Consider the following 17,326-nt stretch of genomic DNA (forward strand, 5'->3'; position numbering starts at 1 on the left):
TTTTTACAGTGATTTATTTTGCATTACAACACAAGAGAACAAACCACTAACTCCTAAAACATTAAATGTAAAATGTGCAGTTCATTGCTTTTTGCAGGAATTAAAACTTTAGAGGGTATTGGCCAGTATGGACCAATAGAAACACGCAGCCTTTATGTAGTGAACTTTACACTGCATAAAACTGTCAGACCTTTTGTACAGTGACACAAAACACAGTTACAGGTGTTGCCAACTGTAAATATTGGCAAGAGGCCAATCTGAAGCACAGGTCATTGAACCGATACCAGGCTAAAGATCATTCAGATTATCTCTCTGTTCCTGTGTTGGGTCTTTGTTTTAAATTTTATCAACAGATCACTATTAATTCATTGAATGGGAAATGATTTAACTGAAGTGGTGAAACTGAATTATTTATGGAAAACCACACTCAGCCCCGCCTTAATAAAACATTTGTTTGAAAACTGTTGTCTGTCTCTACTTTGTGTAGTTTGACTCAGAGCTCTCTATACTTATTGGCATTCACATAGGGTGGTGTAGGAGGCACCTTGTTACAGACGAAGCAAACACACAGAGCTAACTCCCCAACAGGTTGTTCCTCATTCTTTATCTCCTTGTCTGCAGTTCTGTTCAGTGTTTTAACGAGGGTGTAATAAAGAGGAACATCTCTCAGGATGAGGACAGGCATAGTGACCTTAATTAAATTATGATCAGACCATGCTATAATTGAGTCAATGATCTGCAGGGAATGTGTTGTGCAGGCTTGGCACTGCTATTCTTCTGTTTCTCAAGATGCCTAGCTCCTCCCCCAAGGCGGTCCGTCCTCTACATAAGAAGAGCTCCATAGGCAGGCAGCTTTGTTGAGTGACTTTTGTATATGAGCACAAGCGGTTTCTCTTTTTAGCCCAGGGTAAGGTGTAAGAGCTCCAATCGAGGATGTCTCTTATGGAAGGTCTTCTCCTCCAGGCTCCCAGCACGGTGACACTGCTGGGGGCTGTGCTGTTTCTGCTCGTCCTCTACCTCCTCTCCTCTAGTTCCAGCTCTGAGGAACATGGGAAGGAGCCTCCAGGACCCAGGCCGCTGCCCCTGTTTGGTAACATGCTCCAGCTGGATCTCAATAGGCCATACCAGACTCTCTATGAGGTGAGATATTAATAAGTCAAAGCTTGCTTGCTTGAACTATTCAATTTCAAGTACCTTCTTTCAAGATATTGACTCACAGTACCCAGCTAGCACATTTGGTTTATTGGAAGTTGTGGGAAAGTATGTTTTTTGTTTCACATTATTTGTGGGAATGAAGCCATACGTTTCCTGACCGGTAAAAATAATGTTTTTGTTAACCATTGTGTAGTCTTAACATTCTGTACACTCCCTTTGTCCTAAGGGTAAAAATGGACCCGTCTTCACTAAACCACTGAAATAAAGCAGCTCAATTGAATTTTAAACCCCAAATCTATTTTGCATGAAGAAACCAGCTGTCATTCGTCATAAACTTTGTGAATATCTGGGTTCTTCACAATGCAGAAAGACTGATCAGTGGACACCATCCGTTTTTATTACATCACACCTGTCATCATTGTTTTCTTTACTAAAGTAGAGCTTTATTATTATTGCTAAAGGTACTGCATAGGTGTAAACATATTTTGTTTTGCAAGAGATAGCACTAATATAGTCTAAGAAAGTAGCAGAAATGTGCAGAAAGTAGTTTTGAATACATTTTATTGAATGGAAACAATAACAGTCTTGAACTTTTTTGGAAACATAGTGATATATTCTTATATTCTGTACAATGAGGAATTCAACTACAAAATACTAGTCTTCTCCCATTTGTTTAACCATTTCCCCCACCCACAAGGTGTATAAACAATAACAATAAAAAATAATAAAATAATACAATAGATACAAAACAAAAACATGAGGAACATAAATCAATCAACTCTAACTGCTCCAGGAACACCCGCCTCTTGTTCTGCTTATCAGGCATCCAGGTAGGGTTGATCTTGTTCCATATCACAAAGCATTGTATGAGGACACATCAATGATGTTATGAAAGATTACCAGGGGCCAGCGGGCAGTCATCCTCCTGCAGCTGTAAGTTCCAATCGCCTTGTCCAGGTTGTCCACGCCTCCTTTGTTGTGGTTGTAGTCCAGGATGATGGCTGACTTCCTGTCTTCACGATCACTGATCTCAGCCGTTTTGTGCATTGTGCCCAGGACGACCACATTCTTGTTCCTCTTTGGGAGGTAAGAAACTAGAGTGGTGGTGGGGGTGAAGGCAAACGTTGATGAGAAGGCCTCTCTACCCCTTGTTGCGAGGAGTGCAGGGTGGAGCTTAGGCTTGTTCTTTCTAACTGTGCCAACCATGGTGATCTTCCTCTTCAGGAGCTGCTGGCTGAGTTTAATCAGTAGCACACATAATCTACATTTCTCATTGTGTGTGTCTTTGTGGTTTTTGTGCTGTGTAAATTATTTTATAACTGCCGGTTCAATAATTACAATCTTTGTACCCTGGTGGTATACAGCTTTCATGGAAATATTAAAAAAGGCAGTGTTTAAATTTTTCTAATGTTGGGGTCACTTTAGAAAAAGAAATCACATTTCAAGTTGAAAAAATATAATTCAGGGAGTTCTCTCTGTTAAACATAGTGGTGGGCATTTTTTACCCTTAAGACAACACAGGGTTAAACATTCTGAGAAGAAAAGTGAACATTTTGCAGAAAATGTTGGTTATTTTTAGGTTTTTTAATAACTTCTGTATAAATTTAGCTGAATGTTTCAATAAGACTTTTAATAACACTGCTTGCTTATTTTGTGTTTGCTTTTTTGAACTTTTTGAGCACAGACAGGACACATGGAATTTTTTCATAAGGCATTAATAATGAAACACATTTATTTTTTATTGTGACAGCATCAGTGAGATTCAAACCTTTAACCCTCTGTTCTCTATCAATGGAATTAGTCCACAGCATCACCAGGATGGAGCTAGCATGCCATGTTTTTTGAAATCATACAAATCTGTTAATTATAGCGTATTCAAACAAACCCCATTTCAAAGGAAACAAGCACTCATTAAGATCAGGTGTGGCCAATTAGTGGGTGCAGCCATCACACCCAAACACACTTAGCAAGACAGAGGAAAGAGAGAGTTTTGTTGATGCTGAGAATGAAATGCATGTTTTTAAATAATATTCTTAGAACTTTCTCTGAATGTTATTAAAGTTTTCTTGTGGTTTTTATGGAAAGTTTTTTTTAAACGTTCTCAGAACATTTTGAGAACATGACTTTAAATAGAACCATGAGGATATCTATGGGAAATGTTATGCTGAAGTACTGAAATTCTCACAGAGAACGTTATTCCTTAATGTTCTCTGAACTATTTGAGAACATTCCCAATGTTAAACCAGTTTGAGAATGTTCCTAGAACACTACCAACATGTAACTAATGTCTTAAATGGGCTTAGAGTGTTCCAAAGCCAAGCAACTATACAGCACCATTGCCAGAAATATGTGGAAGGTTGTTTTAAAAAGAACCATATGATAACCACGCTCTCACCAAGCTCTATGGTTCTCAGAACATGTGCTAGCTAGGTATTTACATGATCAGTCATTCATTTCTGGAAGGGAACACATTAAACTTGTTTGTCAAACACTGACCTCAGAAGTTCATAGGCTCACATTTTACGAGGCATTTTTATTTGAATGGAAAGGATTTTATCTGTCTAAACCTGGTCTTTTGGCTTATTTTATGTTCTACAGCTGTCCAAGAAATATGGCTCGGTGTTCACAGTTCACATTGGACCAACAAAAGTGGTTGTTCTCGCAGGATACAAGACAGTCAAGCAAGCACTGGTCAACCATGCAGAGGTGTTTGGGGACAGGGGCGTCAATCATTTGTTTAGTGAAATAAACAAAGGACACGGTAATGTCAGATAACTTAACTGATTCTCAGTCCTACTACGCTGCAAACATTGACAATGGACAGTTAAGCAGGCATGCTTGGTGCCATACTGTAAATACCAACAACAATATACAGTACCAGTCATTCAACGTTTTTTCTTCATTTTTTTACTATGTTCTACATTGTAGAATAATAGTGAAGACATCAAAACTATGAAATAACACATATGGAATCATGTAGCAACCAAACAAGTGTTAAAAAAAATCAAAATATATTTTATATAAGAGATTCTTCAAAGTAGCCACCCTTTTCCTTGATGACAGCTTTGCATTCTCTTTGCATTCTTTCAACCAGCTTCACCTGGAATGCTTTTCCAACAGTCTTGAAGGAGTTCCCACATATGCTGAGCACTTGTTGGCTGCTTTTCCTTCACTCTTCGGTCCAACTCATCCCAAACCATCTCAATTGAGTTGAGGTCGGGTGATTATGGAGGCCATCTGATGTGGCACTCCATCACTCTCCTTCTTGGTCAAATAGCCCTTACACAGCCTGGAAGTGTGTTTTGTCATTGTCCTGTTGAAAAACAAATGATAGTCCCACTAAGCTTAAACCAGCTGGGATGGCGTATCGCTGCAGAATGCTGTGGTAGCCATGCTGGTTAAGTGTGCCTTGAATTCTAAATAAATCACTGACAGTGTCACCAGCAAAGCACCCCCACACCATCACACCTCCTCCTCCATGCTTCACGGTTGGAACCTCACATGCGGAAAATCATCCATTCACCTACTCTGTGTCTCACAAAGACACGGAGGTTGGAACCAAACATCTAAAATTTGGACTCATCAGACCAAAGAAACGATTTCTACTGGTCCATTGCTCGTGTTTCTTGGCCAAAGCAAGTTTCTTCTTATTGTTGGTTTCCTTTAGTAGTGGTTTCTTTGCAGCAATTCGACCATGAAGGGCTGATTCAGGCAGTCTCCTCTGAACAGTTGATGTTGAGATGTGTCTGTTACTTTTTTTCTATTTGACCTACCATGTCTTAAAGTAATGATGGACTGTCGTTTCTCCTTGATTATTTGAGCTGTTCCTGCCATAATATGGACTTGGTCTTTTACCAAATAGGGCTGTCTTCTGTATACCACCCATACCATGTCACAACACAACTAATTGAATTGCATTCTGGGGGACTACCTCATGAAGCTCGTTGAGAGAATGCCAAGAGTGTGCAAAGCTGTCAGCAAGGCAAAGGGTGGCTACTTTGAAGAATCTCAAATATAAAATGTATTTTGATTTGTTTAACCTCTTACATCTAGGGGGCAGTAATTTCACGGCTGGATAAAAAACGTACCCGATTTAATCTGATTATTAGTCCTGCCCAGAAACTGGAATATGCATATAATTATTAGCTTTGGAGAGAAAACACTCCAAAGTTTCTGAAACTGTTTGAATGGTGTCTGTGAGTATAACAGAACTCCTATGGCAGGCAAAAACCTGAGATGCTTCTGTTCAGGAAGTACCCTGTCTGAACATTTCTTGCCCTTCTTGATTCTCTCTATCGTTTACAAAGGATCTCTGCTCTTACGTGACACTTCTCACGTCAACAATGGAGTCTCACAGCCCGGGAAAAACAGGAATGATGTCATTCAAAGCCCTGGCTGAAGCACACGAGAGCAAATGCTGAGTGGTCAGTCAATGGACTAAGCCTTAGGCGCGTGACACGCCCCGCCCCCGGCTTTCGGTTTTTTCCTCAGTTTACAGACAGGCAGATTCCCGGTCGGAATATTATCGCTTCTCTACGAGATAAATTGCATAAATATTGGTTTTAAACAGCGGTTGACATGCTTCGAAGTACGGTAATGGAATATTTCGAAATTTTTTGTCATATTTTGCGTCATGCTCGTGGCCGAGATTTAGCGTTGGGATAGTGTCTAGAACGCACGAACAAAACGTCGCTGTTTGGATATAACGATGGATTATTTGGGACCAAACCTACATTTGTTATTGAAGTAGAAGTCCTGGCAGTGTATTCTGATGAAGAACAAGCAAGGTAAGAACATTTTTCTTATAGGAAATGTGATTTTGGTGAAGGCTACACTGGGTGGGTGTCTAAATAGCTAGCCCTGTAACGCCGGGCTATGTACTTACATTATTGCAAAATGTGCTTCATCCGAAAAGCTATTTTAAAATCGGACATATCGAGTGCATAGAGGAGTTCTGTATCTATAATTCTTAAAATAATTGTTATGCTTTTTGTGAACGTTTATCGTGAGTAATTTAGTAAAATCACCGGAAGTGTTCGGTGGGAATGCTAGTTCTGAACGTCACATGCTAATGTAAAAAGCTGGTTTTTGATATAAATATGAACTTGATTGAACAGACATGCATGTATTGTATAACACAATGTCCTAGGTGTGTCATCTGATGAAGATCATCAAAGGTTAGTGCTGCATTTAGATATGGTTTGGGTTTATGTGACATGATATGCTAGCTTGAAAAATGGCTGTGTGATTATTCCTGGCTGGGTACTCTGCTGACATAATCTAATGTTTTGCTTTCGCTGTAAAGCCTTTTTGAAATCGGACAGTTTGGTTAGATAAAGGAGAGTCTTGTCTTTAAATAGCTGTAACATAGTCATATGTTTGAAAAGTGTAAGTTTTCGGATTTAGAGGAGTTTGAATTTCGCGCCCCGCCCATCATTGGATATTGGAGCAGACGTTCCGCTAGCGGAACGTGTAGATGTAAGAGGTTTTAACGCTTTTTTGGATCCTACATGATTCCATATGTGTTATTTCACACTTTTGATGTCTTCACTATTATTCTACAATGTAGAACATAGTACAAATAAAGAAAAACCGTTGAATGAGGAGGTGTGTCCAAACTTTTGACTGGTACTGTACATGGTGCTCTTCTGTGTTCAACCAACTCTAACAACAAATATCTTACAAATATTTTATTTTCTCCTGACTTCTTAAAAATATGAAGAAAAAAACAGATTTTGTTTGAAGCCTCCTACTTCCATTAATCTGCTCTTCTTAAAATTGATTTGTATTCCTTTAAGAATGTCACTCAACTACTACATCAGAACAATATTGTTCTACTGTACTTTTTAATAGGTATTGTATTTGCCAATGGAGATTCCTGGAAAGAGATGAGACGCTTTGCCCTGACAAACCTTAGGGACTTTGGCATGGGCAAGAAAGCGAGCGAGGAGAAGATCATTGAGGAAGTTCGCTACTTGATTGAAGTGTTTGAAGAACACAAGGGTAAAGTTCTTATATCAATAACACAATCAAAATAGGTCTTAATCTTTTCTCATTTCAGTTCTGTTTTTTGCTCTTTGTCACAGGTAAAGCATTTGACACAACCCAGGCAATGAATTACGCTGTCTCCAACATCATCTGCAGCATTGTGTATGGCAGCAGGTTTGAATACTCTGATCCACGGTTCCGCCGCTCGGTGGATCAAGCCAATGAGTCCATGCAACTCGGAGGATCTATTTCAATACAGGTACGATACCGTGCTTATCATGTTTACTTTGAGAACAATGACAGACTGGTCACACTAGATTAAATTAGTCCAAGTATAATATATACAGACAAAATAGAAGCTCATTTTTGCTTTGCTTTTTATTTAAAGTTGTACAACATGTTCCCATGGTTGGGCCCATTGGTGAAGAACAAGAGACTTATCATTAAAAATATTGCCGACAACAAGGAGGAGATGAAGGAGCTGGTGAAGGGGCTGAAGGAGACTCTCAACCCGCAGATGTGTAGAGGCTTTGTGGACTCGTTCCTTGTCCAAAAGCAGAACCTGGAGGTATAAAGAGTTATTACAGTTAAAAGCATGTCATTTCTTGGAGTGAATAACTAGGGGGTCCAGGGGGAGATGAGTTAGAAATAACTGCTCTGGTTTACTGAAACATGTTTGTTTATGTATTAAAAGGAATCAGGCAACATGAACTCTCATTACCACACTGAGAATCTCATACAGACTGTGGCCAACCTGTTTACTGCTGGTACCGACACCACCGGGACAACCCTGCGCTGGGGTCTGCTGCTCATGGCTAAGTACCCCGATATTCAGGGTAAGGGTTGATACTCACACACTCACCTGACAAACACACCTCATACAGTGCATTTGGAAAGTATTCAGACCCCTTCACTTTTTCCACATTTTGTTACGTTACAGCCTTATTATAAAATTGTTTAAATTGTTTTTATTTCTCATCAATCTACACACAATATCCCATAATCACAAAGAAAAAACAGGTTTTTAGAAATTTTTGCAAAAAACTGAAATATCTCAGACTGTGCTCTGTACTTTGTTGAAGCACCTTTGGCAGCGGCTACATCCTTGAGTCTTCTTGGGTATGACGCTACAAGCTTGGCACACCTGTATTTGGGGAGTTTCTCCCATTCTTCTCTGCAGATCCTCTCAAGCTCTGTCAGGTTGGATGGGGAGCGTCGTTGCACAGCTATTTTCAGGTCTCTCCAGAGATGTTCTATCAGGCTCAAGTGCGGGCTCTGGCTGGGCTAATCAAGGACTTTCAGAGACTTGTTGCGAAGCCACATCTGCATTGTCTTGGCTGTGTGCTTAGGGCCATTGTCCTGTTGGAAGGTGAACCTTCGCCCCCAGTCTGAGGTCCTGAACACTCTAGAGCAGGTTTTCATCAAGGATCTCTCTGTACTTTGCTCCATTCATCTTTTCCTCGATCCTGACTAATTTCCCTGCCGCTCAAAAACATCCCCACAGCATGGTGCTGCCACCACCATGCTTCACTGTAGGGATGGTATTGGCCAGGTGATGAGAGGTGCCTGTTTTCCTCCAGACGTGACACTTCGCATTCAGGCCAAAGAGTTATTGGTTTCATCAGACCAGAGAATCTTGTTTCTCATGGTCTGAGAGTCCTTTAGGTGCTTTTTGGCAAACTCCAAGCAGGCTGTCATGTGCCTTTTACTGAGGAGTGGCTTCCGTCTGGCCACTCTACCATAAAGGCCGAATTGGTGGAGTGTTGCAGAGATGGTTGTCCTTCTGGAATGTTCTGCCATCTCCACAGAGGTACTCCGGAGCTCTGTCAGAGTGACCATCAGTTCTTGGTCACCTCACTGAACAAGGCCCTGCTCCCCCGATTGCTCAGTTTGGCCAGGCGGCCTGCTCTAGGAAGAGTCTTGGTGGATCCTATCTTCTTCCATTTAAGAATGATGGAGGCCACTGTGTTCTTGGGGACCTTCAATGCTGCAGACATTTTTTGGTACCCTTCCCCAGATCTGTGCCTCAACACAATCATGTCTCTATGGACAATTCCTTCAACCTCATGGCTTGATATTTGCTCTGATATTTGCTCTATTTGCTCTGACATGCTCTGTCAACTGTGGAACCTTATATACACAGGTGTGTGCCTTTACAAATCATGTCCAATTAATTGAATTTACCACAGGTGGACTCCAATCAAGTTGTAAAAACATCTCAATGATGAAAACAGGATGCACCTGAGCTCAATTGTGAGTCTCATAGTAAAGGGTCTGATTACTTATGTAAATAAGGTATTTCTGTTTTTTATTTTTAATACATTTACAAAAAAATCTATAAACCTGTTTTCACATTGTCATTATGGGGTATTGTGTGTAGATTGAGGAAATTGAGGAAATGTTTTTTTTTAATCAATTTTAGAATAAGGCTGTAATGTAACAAAATGTGGAAAAAGTTAAGGGGTCTGAATACTTTCCGAATGCACTGTATATCCACAACTCAATCTCGTATAGCTCACTTATATAATGTGTGCAAACTCCTCTATCTGTATTCTGTCTATAAATGTTGTCTGTCACTAGCAGCATCATATTAAAATTCTGAGTATCTGTTCAATAAAAGTGATTCTGATTTGAAGGACCTTTGTACAGACAGTGTATGAATGCAATTATGTAAGACAATTACGGTTTTACTCGCTGTAAACATTGGCAAATTTCCCACCTGAACCACAGGTCTTTGAATTGGATCCAAGTTAATTAACAGATACAGGCTGAAGATCATTCAGATTTTATAGTAACTTTATCCCCCTCTTCCTTTTTTTCCAGACCGGGTCCAAGAAGAGATAAGCACAGTCATTGGATTTCGTCAGGCCTTGGTAGAGGACAGGAAGAACCTGCCATACACTGATGCAGTGATCCATGAGACCCAAAGACTGGCCAACATTGCACCCATGTCCATCCCTCACACCACCAGCCAAGACATCACCTTCCAGGGATACTTCATCAAAAAGGGGACTGATGTGTTACCTCTGCTGACGTCTGTCCTGCGAGATGAGAGCGAATGGAAGAGCCCTCACACCTTTAACCCTGCCCACTTTCTGGATGAGGAAGGTCGATTCGTCAGGAAGGATGCCTTCATGCCCTTCTCTGCAGGTGAGTCCCACTGTGTGTTTCCTTATTAACACTATCATTCAGCAATTAACTATATCTGATATCCTTCTATGTTGGTCAATTAACTACATCTGATATCATTCTATGGTGGTCAATTAACACATTTTGATATCCTTCTATGTTGGTCAATTAACTAATTCTGATATCCTTCTATGGTGGTCAATTAACTCATTCTGGTATCCTTCTATAGTGGTCAATCAACTAATTCTGATATCCTTCTATGGTGCTCAATTAACTAAATTTGATATCCTTTCATGGTGCTGAATTAACTAAATCTGATGTCCTTCTATGGTGTTCAATTAACTAAATCTGATATCCTCATTGCTTTGGGGAGGGGATGGAAATGACGTTGAAGCAATGTGGAATAGACATTGAATTGACGTCTGTGCCCAGTGGGAATATTGATATTTGTCAATTATAGGAACCTGTAGATACACATCTATTGTCTTCATGTTGTCTTCCTCATCTTCTTCTTTCACCCCGTAGGGTGTGTCTAGGAGAGAGTCTGGCCAGGATGGAGCTCTTCCTTTTCTATTGTCCTCATGCTGTCTTCCTCATCTTCCTCTTCAGGTCGTAGAGTGTGTCTAGGAGAGAGTCTGGCCAGGATGGAGCTCTTCCTTTTCTTCACCTCCCTCCTGCAGCGCTTTCGTTTCTCTCCTCCTCCCGGGGTAAAAGAGGATGATCTGGACCTCACACCATCCCTGGGGTTCACCCTCACTCCTTCACCTCACCAGTTGTGTGCTGTGAGCAGGGTCTGAGATGAGAGTCTGGGTCCAATGTATATTACACACTAAACTCTCAACTTTAGACAAACATACTGCAGGAATATGCTGGAAAACTATTTTGTCACTGCCCATGGACATGAATGATATGAATATATACCTGGCTACAGGGATCTGAGGTTTAAAGTTGATTGGACCAAAATGAACTGAAGCAGCTTTTGTAAACCATTCAGAGGGGTTTTGCAGTCCTAGATGCTGACACCTTTATGATGTCTGAGGGGCATTTGTTTAAAACCATCAATGTTGATCTAGAGACATACACTCAACCTTTTAGAGATACCCTAGGTGGGGTCCTCAGTAAAATGTCAATGTCCGCAGGAAGTTTACGTTATGATTGAGAGACCAAACTTGGACGTTAGGATCCTATTCTTAGACTGCAAATACCCTTATCCCCACTGAGGTCCATAGAAGTCATATCCTTACCCACCACTCCCGGGATAATATTCTTGGTTTGTAATTCAAGAATACAGTCCTAAGAACAGTCACATTTGTAATCTGAAAGTCCCCAAAATATGGCCTAAAATTGTCATCTAAATGTATAAAAAGTGTAAACTCTAATCTAATGCCCTCTATACTGCTAGTTGTACTGTCAATACTTGGTACTTTTTTACAGGACAACTGTATGACCTATAGCTCCGTTTTTTTCCACAGGTCCTTCTGACCAAAGACACTCAGGCATTTCAATTTTGTTTTACCAATCAGAAATTATGCAAATGTTTAATATCTTTTACTTTTTAGTGCTGTCATTAATTTATTGAATGACAAATATTAAGTGCTAGTTAAGGAAAGGTAGACACATTGTCACTTTCTGAAAGCTTTTCTAACGATATGAAAATAGGTAGCTATGTAGATGTAAATGCAGATGATTGTTTATGTATCAGTAGTGTCACTTGTCACTTCAATCAGGGACGGGCTGGGGTGGGTGAAACAGTGTCAATCACATCCAAACATGGGAAACCAGGTGTTTGGTGTCATTCCAGTTGTCCCATTCCGGCCATCACTATGAGCCATCCTACACTCATCATTTTCACGAGAGATATATGTTAACCAGTATAAATACTTACATACCCGTGCCCCCATCCTTCACTTTCCCCTCACCTAATCCATTGAAGATGCTGTATATTTAGCTGGAGGAAAATAAATGCAATAGAAATATCAAATAAATAAATATATGACGATCTTCTTTATTTCAAATGTTATGCACTCTTAGAAAAAAGGGTGCCAAAAGGGTTCTTCGGCTGTCCCCATAGGAGAACCCTTTCCGATTTCAGGTAGATCCCTTGTGGAAAGAGTTTTACATGGAGCCCAAAATGGGGGTTCTACCTGGAACCAAAAAGGGTTCTTCAAAGGGAAGACAGAATAGGTTTGCACGTCATTCTTGAGCAGTGGTGGCAAAGTTCTCCCCAAATTTGTGGTATCCAATTGGTAGTTACAGTCTTGTCCCATCGCTGCAACTCCCATATGAACTAAGGAGAGGCGAAGGTTGAGAGCCATGCGTCCTCCAAAACACATCCCAGCCAAGCCCCACTGTTTTTTGACACAATGCCCGCTTAACTCGGAAGCCAGCCACACCAATGTGTTGGAGAAGCACCGTACACCTGGCAACCGTGTCAGCGTGCATGCACCCGGCCCGCCACAGGAGTCACTAGTGCGCGATGGGACAAGGAAATCTCTGCCTGCCAAACCCTTTCCTAACCCGGACGATGCTGGGCCAATTGTGCTCTGCCTCATGGGTCTCCCAGTCACGGCCAGCTGTGATACAGCCTGAGATCGAACCTGGGTCTGTAGTGACGCCTCAAGCAATGCAATGCAGTGCCTTAGACCGCTGCACCACTCAGGATGACCCCAAAAATGTATTTTAACAAACAATTGGAGCCCCAAAAAATGCGTCCCTCTGTTGAATTTCAAAATCCCGATGTGGCCCTCGAGCCACAAAGTTTGGCCACCCCTGATCTAGAGGTTATGTTAGAAGATAGTATTAGGTATGGAAGATGAACCTCAGGGCTATGTCAGAGGGAACAAGCATATACATATGAAATATTTAAATTCCCTTTATGTTCCCTTTATGTATTTGCAACAACCATTCATGAGCAATCTCATTCTTGAGTGAGCATTAACAATGGAACAAAGCCTTTGGGTGTGAACATCAGAACAGATAAGATCACTATCTGAATAAACTTACTCTATATTGAACACAATATACGGGAACTGAATGCAAGTACAGCATTTAAATAGGTTCAGGAAGAAAATAAATATATGACACTTATTTAATTAGGAAAATATCAATGCGAAGCTGTACAGTAGATTGTCCATCTCTAAAGTGATAATGACAGTTCTTGCTGTCTATATCCTTTTACTGCAGTGAGTTAAATCAGGGTCACAGGGTCACTCCGAGTGTTCCTTGGTAGTCTTAAACAAACCTACTTTGAAACAAAAGTATACACCTCACACACATGGTTATGGCTTTAAAAAAAGAAGACACTTGTACCATGTCAGATATAGAGATGTAATGTATTACATTTAGAGTTTGCATTCCAATATTACACTTTTTATACATCACAGAACACTGAATATAACAAAACTGTTTGACATAGAAACCCCAGATTTTCAAAATATTTTAAATGTGTTTTTATTAATTATGAAATTATGACAAATATTAATAACATTCCAACCATGAGGCCACTTTGGTCATTCGACAGCAGGAAATGGCTACATTGTGCAGACAGAGGCAAAAAGGTGCCGACACTCTAGCTCTGGGTTGTGCTGGTAGACCATCCTGCCGCTGACACTTATTAGGCCACGACATGGGCTTATTACAGACCATACACAAGAGACATGAGGTCTTTATGCAACAATAACATGCTGGTGTGATAAACAATTGTTCAAAATGACTGATCCCTTCAAATGGACAATTATGACTACATTTTAATGATTTGGCACAGTTTTACTCATGAAAAAGAGAAGATGTACTGTCATGTACTGTATGTACTTTATTAGGCATTTAAATGTCACTCATTTGGGTTTCCTTTGGCTGTCCTCCTCATGGCATACTATGGTTCAACACAGAGACTATTTCCATTATGGGAATTATCTATGTCTTTCTGTCTTTCCCCTCTCTGTCTTTCTCTGTCTTTCTCTTTCGCTCTGTCTTTCTGTCTGTCTTTCTTTCTTTCTCTCTGTCTTTCTCTTTCTCTCTGTCTTTCTCTCTGTCTTTCTCGTCCACTCTGTCTTTCTCGTCCACTCTGTCTTTCTGTCTTTCTTTCTGTCTTTCTCTTTATTTGTCTTTCTCTCTGTATTTCTGTCTTTCTCTTTCTCTCTGTCTGTCTTTCATTCTTTCTTTCTGTCTTTCTTTCTCTCTGTCTTTCTGTCTGTCTTTCTTTCTTTCTGTCTTTCTTTCTCTCTGTCTTTCTGTCTGTCTTTCTTTCTTTCTGTCTGTTTTTCTCTCTGTCTTTCTTTCTGTCTTTCTCTTTCTGTCTGTCTTTCTTTCTCTCTGTCTTTCTGTCTGTCTTTCTCTTTCTCTCTGTCTTTCTTTCTGTCTGTTTTTCTCTCTGTCTTTCTTTCTGTCTTTCTCTTTCTCTCTGTCTTTCTCGTCCACTCTGACTTTCTGTCTTTCTCTTTATCTGTCTTTCTCTCTGTCTTTCTCTCTGTATTTCTGTCTTTCTCTTTCTCTCTGTCTGTCTTTCATTCTTTCTTTCTGTCTTTCTTTTTCTCTGTCTGTCTTTCTTTCTTTCTGTCTGTCTTTCTCTCTGTCTTTCTCTTTCTCTCTGTCTTTCTTTCTGTCTGTTTTTCTCTCTGTCTTTCTTTCTGTCTTTCTCTTTCTGTCTGTCTTTCTTTCTCTCTGTCTTTCTGTCTGTCTTTCTCTTTAGCTCTGTCTTTCTCTCTGTCTTTCTTTCTCTTTGTCTCTGTCTTTCTGTCTGTCTTTCATTCTTTCTGTCAAACGTTCTCTTTCTCTCTGTCTTTCTGTCTGTCTTTCTGTCTGCCTTTCTTTCTCTTTCTCTGTCTTTCTGTCTGCCTGTCTTTCTGTCTTTCTTATTGTGTCTTTCTCTCTGTCTTTTTCTCTCTCTTTCCCTCTTTCATGTACACACCCAGCACACACAAACCACACAAATACACACACACCGCACACACATTACACCCACACTGTAGGTAAATAATTTTGACTTGGTGACAGAGGCAGCCTGCATAGGTCTTTCTCAATGAGAATGTCTCGAGTCATTATGTTTAATTACACAGACAAGCTGTCTGTGAATGAAGTCAGGACTTTGTTGAGGAGAGACTGGGTTATGTTGTTGAGGGAAACTAAACAATGGTCATGGATTCTGAGGGTGTTTAGTCACATTTAAGAAATGGGTGAGTGAGTTTGAATTGAACTCCATTTGTTACCTCAGCTGTGTGAAACAGTTTAACTGTCAGGAAGTCATAGAGCTGAGTTGAACTTATTACAGTAATTGTACTGTAATTGTACTGTTCCTGGAGTGCCACAGGTACTGCAGGATTTTGTTCCAGCTAAGCACCACACTTGGCCAACTGAGCTAATTGATCAGTTCAGTTCAGCACACCTTGTCTTCCAGGTCGATTTAACCTCTAGGGGCTAGGGGGCAGTATTTTCACGGCCGGATAAAAAACGTACCCGATTTAATCTGGTTACTACTCCTGCCCAGAAACTAGAATATGCATATTATTAGTAGATTTGAATAGCAAACACTCTGAAGTTTCTAAAACTGTTTGAATGGTGTCTGTGAGTATAACAGAACTCATATGGCAGGCAAAAAAACCTGAGAAAAATTTAATCAGGAAGTGGGAGAATTTAGAAATGTAGTTTTTGTTTAGAATCCCTTGGAAAACTACAGTGACATAGGATTTACGTTACACCTCCTAACTCTTCCATTGGCTGTCAACAATCTTTATGAACAGGTTTCAACCGTCATCTGTTACCGGGCAGATCATTTTGGCTCAGTCACGTGACGTCATCGTTTTTATATTTTTCTTCTGGGATGAATAGCTATTGCCCGGTTGTAAAATTATCGCAATTTTACGTAAAAAAATACTCTAAAGGATTGATTGTAAACATCGTTTGACGTGTTTCTACAAACGGTAATGGAACTTTGAACATTTCGTCTATGGATTTGCATCCACGCCACATGGCATTGTAAAGTGTTCTGGATGGATCAACAAAACGGACATATTTGAACATAAATGATGGACCTTGCAGAATAAATGAACATTTCTTGTGGAAGTGGGTGTCTATCCGAGTGCATTCCGCCGAAGATCAGCAAAGGTAAGTAAATATTTCGAACATATTGTTAGAGATTTGTCGACGCCGTGGTTGTAGGCTAACTGTATAGCTTAGCATTGAAGGCTAAGTTCTGTACTCAGAATATTGAACAATGTGCTTTTTCCGTAACGTTATTTTGAAATCTATCAAAGTGGTTGCATAAAGGAGTAGATGATCTCTAATTCTTTAAATAATTGTTATAACATTTTTCAACGTTTATGAGTTCTTCCGTAAATTAAATGTGCCTATTCACCGACAGTTATGGGGAGAAAACATTTTCTGAACGTCACGCGCCAATGTAAAAATGGGGGTTTTGGATATAAATATTAACTTGATCGAACAAAAAACTGCATGCATTGTCTAAGGAGTGTCATCTGATGAAGATTGTCAAAGGTTAGTGCTTAATTTTAGCTGTATATCTGGTTTTATGATGGCTATCGTGCTTGGAAAATTGCATTTTTCTTTTTTTTTGCTGAGGTGCTATGCTAAAATAATCGAATGTTTTTCTTTCACCGTAAAGCCTTTTTGAAATAAGACAATGTGATTGGATTAACGAGTAGAGTATCTTTAAAATGCCGTATAATACTTTAATTTTGAGATTATTTTGTTTTGAATATCGCGCCGTGCTATCTCACTGGTTGTTGTCCAACCAATCCCGTTAGCGGGATTGTATCCTCAAGAGGTTTTAAATCAAAAACATGAAGTGCCTGCGGCACTCCAGGACCAGGGTTGCCTACCTCTGTGGCACTCCAGGACCAGGGTTGCCTATCTCTATGGCACTCCAGGACCAGGGTTGCCTATCTCTACGGCACTCCAGGACCAGGGTTGCCTACCTCTACGGCACTCCAGGACCAGGGTTGCCTACCTCTGCGGTACTCCAGGACCAGGGTTGCCTACCTCTATGGCACTCCAGGACCAGGGTTGTCTATCTCTGTGGTACTCCAGGACCAGGGTTGCC

The 17,326-nt window shown here is 40.4% G+C and overlaps 1 protein-coding gene across 1 annotated transcript; it reads left to right on the forward strand.

The window, feature by feature from the left end:
• The first annotated feature begins 848 nt into the window (after window positions 1-848).
• On the forward strand, window positions 849-12,269 carry LOC115165425 (cytochrome P450 2K1). Its single transcript, XM_029718520.1, has 8 exons — window positions 849-1,140; window positions 3,754-3,916; window positions 7,009-7,158; window positions 7,242-7,402; window positions 7,532-7,711; window positions 7,838-7,979; window positions 9,967-10,293; window positions 10,882-12,269. Exons 1-8 carry the CDS (start codon window positions 934-936, stop codon window positions 11,067-11,069), a joined length of 1,518 nt encoding a protein of 505 aa, XP_029574380.1. The 5' UTR covers window positions 849-933; the 3' UTR covers window positions 11,070-12,269.
• Window positions 12,270-17,326: the final 5,057 nt, after the last annotated feature.

This window comes from Salmo trutta, chromosome 28, assembly GCF_901001165.1.
Source record: "Salmo trutta chromosome 28, fSalTru1.1, whole genome shotgun sequence".
In the NCBI taxonomy this organism is placed as follows: Eukaryota; Metazoa; Chordata; class Actinopteri; order Salmoniformes; family Salmonidae; genus Salmo; species Salmo trutta.